Here is an 8,768-nt window from a genome sequence, read left to right on the forward strand (position 1 = left end):
GGGTAGAGGAGAATTAGGATCGAGTAGTGGCCATGAGATTTAGCAGTGCTAAGAAAGTTACCAGCGTGGAATCCAGATTGAAGCAGGCCAAGCAGAGAGTTGAATTTGAGGAAGTTTGTGAGATAGGGCGGTAGTTGGACGGGGAATTAGGGTCAACGTTGGGCTTTTTCAGAATTGGGGTTACTGTTGCATGTTTAAAGGGTAGAGAAAATGTGCCAGAGGAGAGGGAGAGATTGAAAATTTTAGTGAGTGGCAGAGTAAGAGAAGGAGACAAAATATGGATGAGATACAAGGGAATAGAGTCAAGGGAACAGGTGATTGGGCAGGAGGAATGGAGCAGAGCAGAAACCTCTTCTGCTGTAGCAGGTGCGTATGAGCATATGGCAGCTGAGGAAGTGTGGATAGAGGAAAAGTTTGTAGTGGATGGAGAGAGATGGGAGATCTTCTCAGTGAAGTGAGTTGCAAAATTTGTAAGGGGTCAAGTTGGTAGGAGGAGGAGGCACGACAGGCCAAAGAAGATAGCTAAAAGCATGAAAAAGTCATTTGGGCTCACAGGAGTGTGTGGTTATGAGTGTATTGAAGTAGTTTTCTTTTGAAGAGGAAAGAGCCAGACTGTAGGAGTGCAGCATAAATTTATAGTGTAGGAAGTCAGACGCAGAATGAGACTTTCTCCAGCAGCGTTAAGCAGTTGTGGAACATTTTTGGAGGTATCGGGTCACCTGGTGTGCCAGGGATGTAATTGGGAGCGCTTAGTGCGTTTAAGTGTAAGAGGTGCCATGATGTCTAGTTGAGAGTAGAGAGTGGAGTTGTAGAGGAGGTTGCAGTGTTAGGGCAGGTGAGATTTGAGATTTAAACAAGTTAATTGGTATGAATTATTACTTTGAGTTCTGAAATGTACAAATATATAGCAGTCAATCATTTCAAAGAAAAAAAAGTGGAACAAAGTAGCATTGTTAGCAAATTGTCTTTGTGGCAAGTTTGTAACACAGACACTTAAAGGAACACTATAGCATCAGGACTCTATGAAGGTGCCCTCTCTACACCAGTTTAACATAAAAATGTAAAAATTAAAAGTTTTACTTACCGGTACTTTTCTTTCCCCGCCGAGGCATCCTCAACACTGCTTACCTATCTGCCTCCCATGATGTCATCAACCCTCCGCGATGGTCCAATCAATTGCATGTCACAGAAGAGCATTTGGGTTCTAATTTGCATGTGTAGTGACCTTATTCCACCCAACACTGCAACATATGTTCACATAAACTTATTGCACTTTCATGAAAGTCTTTATTTAAACAATTGGCTTTTATTGGCTTTTTAGCTCACTGTGTGCATCCCGCATATAATAATATTAGCACTATTTAAGGACTAGTGTTCCATCTCTCTGGATAGTTTTTTCCCCCCATTTTTTTCTATAGATCTTTGATACATTTTTTTACAGACACGAGAGATATGCCCTTACTGGCAATTGGAATTTGATAGAGAGGATGTAAAAGGATAGTTCAATTATTCTGTGGTATTGGATTCTCTTCAATTTTAAAATCACACTGGCCTTACCCTTCTTTATCACAGTTTTAACTGAAATCCTTCATGTGCAATCATAGGACAAAACCCTTAATCCTGCCTGAAACTTTGCTCAGATAGACAACTGTTTCTTAAACTTAAAAAAAATCACTTCTCTTGTAGAAAGAGAAACTTGTTTCACCACTTCTTAAAGGCGTAATTGAGCTTCATATAACTGCAGTCAAAATGAAAGAAAAGTACTGAGCCGTGTAATGCAATTTCAACTATTTTAAAAGTAGTCAATTTTTCATTCAGGCCTGAAATCATAGTGCTGTTCTAAAATTACTGTAATAAGTATCTCATAATCAGCCACGCTCTCTTTTTTAAGGAATAATATATATATGAAAGGACAAAATAAATCTCTGGCCCATTATTTCACCATAAATTTCTAATACCATTATGGTGGTTGTATTAAAGGATATGCAGTTTTTTTTTTTCTTTTACTCTCAAGTAGGATAATTTCTTTATTTATCTCCCGTACAATGTCTTTTATTTATGTGCAATCTTGTACTTCAAATTGAAGTGACCTATGTGTAGTAGATACATGTATTCTCTCAAATTAGTGTGTTTCTTTCTACTACATTTTGTTTAATGATGTTCTAAATCTTGGATTTGTTTGCTTTTCTGATATTAACTTTCATTGTCCACGTAAACAGCCCAACAGAACCCTGTTGTGCAGTTACCAGCTAGGCAACAGGAAATTGAGATGAACCGGCAGCAGCGTTACTTCCGGATTCCATTTATTCGTCCAGCTGATCAATACAAGGAACCTCAGAACAAGAAAAAGGGATGGTGGTATGCACATTTTGATGGTGATTGGATTGCTCGCCAAATGGAGCTGCATCCAGACAAGCCACCGATTTTGCTTGTAGCTGGTATGTATACAAGTACTGTTTTTAGATTTAACACACATGTAAGAGCCAACTCCTTTTTAACAATATATTGGAAAGTGATCATGTTAAAAGGAACACTATAGTCACCAGAACAACTACAGCTTATTGTAATTGTTCTGGTGCATATAGTCAGCCCCTGCAGGCTTTCAGAGAAAAGGCAGTGTTTACATTACAGCCTAAGAACACCTCTAATAGCCACTCCTCAGACAGGCACTAGTGGTGCTTTCTAGGGTCAATGCTGCACAATGTGCATGGAGATGCTGAACTTTCCCCATAGATATGTATTGCTTCAATGCATATCTATGAGGAGATGTTGATTGGCCAGGGCAACGCTTGGCTCTGCGACATGCCTCCATGGCTTGATCATCAGAATTGACTATCTTAGCCAATCCAATGCTTCCATATATGAAAGCATTTTGATATGCTGAGATGATCAATTCTGATTAGTTCAGCCAAGGATGTGATAGGGGGTGGGGCCAGGCTCAAGAAACCCAGAGTAAATCACCTTTCTAACAAGAGGTAAGGGGAGGCTGATACATAAATGTTGGTTTTAAAACTATAGTGCCCCTTTAACCTTTTTTAATCTAATAGTAATAAAAGTAATGCAGTTCTCAACCAGTGGGCGTAGACCTAAAACTGGATGCACTGGTTGGGAATGACACATCATATTTGAAATTTGTTGGGCTCAACAAACTAACCATACTTTGTTCTCTAGTGCAACAAAGATCAATTTTACTGGGGCGTTCAATGTTCAATGTTTTGCACAATTATTTAATAAGTACAAATTAACAATTAATCTTATCTTTGAAGAATAGGTTGTGATTTAAGGACACATGTAGGTCCTTGTTAAACCCATTATTTTTTATCATAAATCAAAATTGTTTTCCCTATGTGAACATTAAAATTACAGTTTATTGCAAAATGCAATGTCAATTTTTCTCATGCAAATTGGAAGCAAATCCACCGAACTGCATTGATTGTGATTTTAAAAGTAAATCTACTATTTTTTCTTTTCCTTGTTCAGGAAAGGATGACATGGAGATGTGTGAACTTAATCTTAATGAAACAGGTTTAACAAGAAAAAGGGGTGCAGAGATATTGCCCAGACAATTTGAAGAGATTTGGGAGCGCTGTGGAGGAATCCAGTACCTGAGTAAGGCGATTGAAAATAGACAAGCCCGGCCAACATATGCAACAGCAATGCTCCAGAATGCAACCAAATAGGTCTTACGTCAATTACGCATTCTGAAAGTTAATACCTTTGTGTTGGCATAAAGGGAACAACTCTCTGTATGGGAGATTCTAGACATTCCAAGATTGTGTAATAGAGAAGTTTTAATATAAAGTGAACAGGTTTTATTAATTGTGGGGCTTTAATTCCTTTTGTTGTTTATCTTTGGTGTAGTAGTGCAATAGTGATGTGAACCTAGCAGGCATTTTAGCCTTATTTCTGTTTTATTTAACTTACATTTTAAATTGTGAGGCCTTACCTTTCATATGTAGTATCTCCAGTGTGCAAAAAGGCATTGACACCTCCACCAGACAGCTCACAACCTGTTTTAAGTGAATGTCAGGTTGTGTGACCTTTGACGTTGTCCCCATTTACACCAGTTGCAAATATGATCCCTGATCTTAAAGACATCCTCTGTCTGGCTACCATTATTTTCCTTGTGCCTTATGAATGTCTTGTTTATTGGTAGACTAATTCATTTAAAATAAAAAATAGAGAGATTCAAAAAGTTTAATAAGGTAGTGTAATACTATATATAATACTGCAGCGAGATTTAAAACAAAGTTATATTGAAACACTTGACTGATTTGATTTGAAATGACTACATTCCAGCTGTGTGAAAAGAGGATTCACAAGATAAAAGTACGAGACATGCATAGTTCCCTTTTTAAATGGTTCAGTCTCCTGCTGTTTTTTTTTTCTTTTTACTGCACTCTACTGAGCTATATGACTAAATGCATCAAAATAATTTTGAGAGCTGCTATTTTTCTTTTTTCAAACTACAGCCAAGGTTACATTTTCACAAGTTAGAAACAGTCTAGTTACTAATTTTTAGTATGTGATAAAACCGCATGAGAGTCTTGTGTGATGGGATTCTGAATAATTCCAACAGCTATGGATAATTCTGCTTATTATCACAGACACTGAAACAAGCTCAGAAACAATAGCTGTGCACTTTAAAAAGAGTCATGGTAGCAAATAGTTCATATTTGTAATTTTAATTAAAGCACATTATTTATTTGCATATAATTTTCCTTTAACATTCTGTAGATCAATAAATATTGAACATTTTAGAAGGAAAAATTATCACCATCCATTTTGAGTGTGTGCAATTGGTAATATTTTGTTTACATTTAGTCTAGTAGTTGTGTCATTTTATTTGTGCTTGTTTCTGGAGGGTGCTGAAATGCAATTAGTACTTTCTTTAAATTATAAAATCAACCATAGGTTACTCCAGTCTTTTTTAGGTGACAGGTCCCTTTATATATCAGAAGACTGCAAAATATGCACATTACATTTTTCTCTAAAAACTGTGCAGTATAGTAATTTAGATTTGTGATCTTGGTGTTAATGTCCACTATAACCATTTATTTCTGACTTTAACAAATAGAAAGTAAATTTGCATTTGAAAATAGTCTAATAAAACAAGACCTATAACTACTGTTTGTTAACTTTTATACACACAATTGCACACCTCGTTTGGAAATGGTAAGATAAATAGCTATCAATTATAATACAAATTGAACTGGTCTGTACAACTGTTTATTTTGTGTCATCTCCTAAATCCTCATCTTTCAAAGCATTTCTTTTAAAACTTGATCTAAATTGTATATTTTTTATTTATGTTTTACCGGGAAGTACCTCTTATAAATGTACTGCATTGTTAGAAAATAAAAACATTCCCCAGTTAATGTGTCTTTATGAGTTAAAATTTAATAAAAACATGTTTAAAATAACTGCCAAATCATTACTGAGCAAATCTAAACAATATTTCTCATGTTGAATATGTACTAAGAAAGGCTAGTTTGTGCAAAAAAAAATTTATTTTATCCAAATCAAAATCCTTTTAATGTACACCCAGACTAATAGATTTTTCTGGGATTTGCATGTGGAGTCTTATTTATTGATTGATGTTTTTTATCAATCTTTTTGAAATATGTGTAGGTTTTACATTTGTTTCAGCAAGTCTGCCTCCTATTGCATTATGATAAACAATTATTGCCAAAGTTAGATCTAAAGTCTAGAGAAAACATGGATTTCCTTATGTGTGGCATAAAACAACTAGCATACTGAGGTATTGGAACAGATTTAAACCCAACAGGATTACTCACTATACCGGGACTTTTTTCCAATTTGGTTATTTTGGCCTGAAGTGTGCAATTCACTACAATTCTATTTTAAAGGGATACTATAGTCACCAAAAGAACATTAGCTGAATCTCACTTATCTGAATTTTTGGGTGTTAAATCACTTTGTTTATGCAGCCATTGTCACACCTTCCCACATATGACTTACACAGCCTTCCTAAACACTTCCTGTAATTTGAAATATAATGTTTACACTTCCTATAGGCAAATTAGGCGGCCGTCTAGGGTGCTGCTTAAAGGGGGGCGCCACCAGGAGCTCTACTGCTCTGCTTGTATGGCCATCCCTCTATGTTGGAGAAATTATACAAATCGTGCCGCCGGCCATGTTACCAGATGCTACAGAGCACTTACATTGCTGCGTCCGGTATAATACTAGTCTGGCGGCATCCACTTCAGCCTGCTCAGCCAGGCCCCCCACAAAGACTTTCCATTGTCACTGCAGCGCGAGGGCACTTCAATTTCTCGCTCCGGACCCTTTCCCTGTATGTGAGGACACGTGGGCGGGAGCATAGCATGGGGCAGGGCTGAGACGGAGTGAAGGCGGCCAGGCTGAGTGAAGCTGCCATTTAGACTGCAAAGTCATACATGCAATTACGGTAAGAGGGTCAATGGGACATCACAATGTGTGTTTCAAAGAATTTGTGCTTGTGTATGTCAGCCTGCTTGGGTCAGTGTGTGTCTGCATGGGTTAGTGTGTGTCTGTATGGGTCAGTGTATACCAGTATGTGTGTGTCTGTATGGGTCAGTGTTTGTCTGTATGGGTTAGTGTATGTCTGCATGTGTGTGTCTGCACTGTGTAAAAACGGGGGTAGGTGCAGCGCTTCAGTAATCCTTGAAAAGGTATATGTGGAGAGAACCAGAGAAGAAATAATAGTGTAGTATTTAAAAATGTAGTGGTGATAGGAAAAAAAAAGATGTGCACTCACACTTTTCTGGAGCTTCAATACAGCTCCAGTATATGCGCCTGGGCGCAATAATCCCTGCCTATGGATCAAGTGCAGAGGTAATTCTTTGAATTATAGGTGTGGTATGGGGTATCCTCATAAAAAAATGAACAAATAAAAATCGTATATGGTGAAGTATGTAGAGCTATGAAGCAAGGGTAGGTAAAAACTATAAAATGTACACTCACATGTAATGGAGCCGTAAAACCTGGCTCCTCTGATAGAGCTTGAAGTGGTATGATCGCCACTCAAGCATACAGGTGTAAATATAAATTCTTCCACTCGTATATATGTGGAGATAAACAAACAGAACCACAATAGTGTACACCATAAAAAGGAGTATAAGCAGAAATAAATAAGTTAAACCTACTCACATGCTAAAGAGCAAGTTCCGGTTTGCTCAATCCAAAGCGCTTGGGTGGTATGATCCCCACCAGGGATATAGCTCCAAACAATCCAACAGCAGCAAAGTTAGGTCCAATTCAAAAAGTACTTTAATATAAAAAAAAAATAATAAAAGTAATACAATATATAATAAAATAATGATAAAACAGTTATAAACAATACACTTAACGTGTTTCTCCTTGGATAGGCTTTATCAAAAAGTGAACACTTTTGATAAAGCCTATCCAAGGAGAAACACGTTAAGTGTATTGTTTATAACTAATTTTATAGTTTTTACCTACCCTTGCTTTATAGCTCTACATATTTCACCATATACGATTTTTATTTGTTTATTTTTTATGAGGATACCCCCTAACACACCTATAACTCAAAGAATTACCTCTGCACTTGATCCATGGGCAGGGATTATTCCGCCCATGCGCATATACTGGAGCTGTATTGAAGCTCCAGGAAAGTGTGAGTGCAGATCTTTTATTTTACCTATCACCACTACATTTTTAAATACTACACTATTATTTCTTCTCTGGTTCTCTCCATATATACCTTATCAAGGATTACTGAAGCGCTGCACCTACCCCCTTGTTTTTATCCAGTTTTCTGATCGGAAAAGAGAGACTCCATATTGGTGTTCAAGCTGCTTTTGGATTAATATCATTTTGCATCCGCGCTGAATTTATTTTTGTGTGATCATGGGTCAGTGTGTGTCTGTATGGGTCAGTGTGTGTCTGTATGGGTCAGTGTGTGTCAGTGTACATGTCTGCATGAGTCAGTGTGTGTCTGCATTGGTCAGTGTATGCGTGCGTCAGTCTGCATGAGTCAGTGTGTGTGCACGTCAATCTGCATTCATCAGTGTGTGTGTATGTGTGCGTCTGTCTGCACGGGTCAGCGTGTATGCGTCAGTCTGCGTGTCAGTACATGTGCATCAGTCTTCATGGGTCAGTACGTGTGTGTGTGTGTGTGTCGGTCTGCATGGGTATGTGGCAGTCTGCTTGTGTCAGTGTATGTCAGTCTGCATGAGTGGGTGGAGCAAATAGGGCAGCAACATTTTTTTTGCCTAGGGCGGCAAAAATCCTAGCACTGGCCCTGTATAAATAATGCATACCAAAATAATTTGTTGAGAAAATGAATATTAAAACTTATCTCCATAAGCTCATATTTGAAATGTGATTCAAGAACTCTCTACATAAAAAAGCATTGCATGTCAGAAATCTAAATTTGAACAAGGTAAAATCAGTGCTCAATACACAGATAAGAAGAGGAGACCCACTGGGTGCATTTTACCTTTTTACCTATCAAGATCAGATCTAGATTTTTTTAAATTTTATATATTTAATTTTTTGAGAATACATATCTCTGGTAGCATATTTTTACACTATTCTTCATTTCAATTTACTGAATTATTTAGCATATTTTACAAATGTTATGTTTGCCATTTAGCAATCATCCAGATTAAAGAAGGAAACTCATTGCCAATTGCTAATATGTAATTACTCTTTGATATGTCTTTCTTTTAAACATGTTACCAAAAAAGAAAAAATCTCACTCCCAGCTATGCCTTGTAAAATACGCTCCAGAAATCACAATA

The 8,768-nt window shown here is 37.2% G+C and overlaps 1 protein-coding gene across 5 annotated transcripts in view; it reads left to right on the top strand.

The window, feature by feature from the left end:
- The window catches only part of MYO6 (myosin VI), a 257,778-nt gene extending 252,400 nt beyond the window's left edge, over positions 1-5,378 (top strand). For all 5 annotated transcript variants that reach the window (XM_063443007.1, XM_063443009.1, XM_063443010.1 and 2 more), the window contains 2 exons: positions 2,220-2,438; positions 3,481-5,378. In XM_063443007.1, coding sequence (XP_063299077.1) covers positions 2,220-2,438; positions 3,481-3,680 — 419 coding nt within the window. In that variant the 3' untranslated portion in view covers positions 3,681-5,378. The remainder of the gene's footprint in view (positions 1-2,219; positions 2,439-3,480) is intronic.
- Positions 5,379-8,768: the final 3,390 nt, after the last annotated feature.

This window comes from Pelobates fuscus, chromosome 2 (genome assembly GCF_036172605.1).
Source record: "Pelobates fuscus isolate aPelFus1 chromosome 2, aPelFus1.pri, whole genome shotgun sequence".
NCBI lineage: Eukaryota > Metazoa > Chordata > Amphibia > Anura > Pelobatidae > Pelobates > Pelobates fuscus.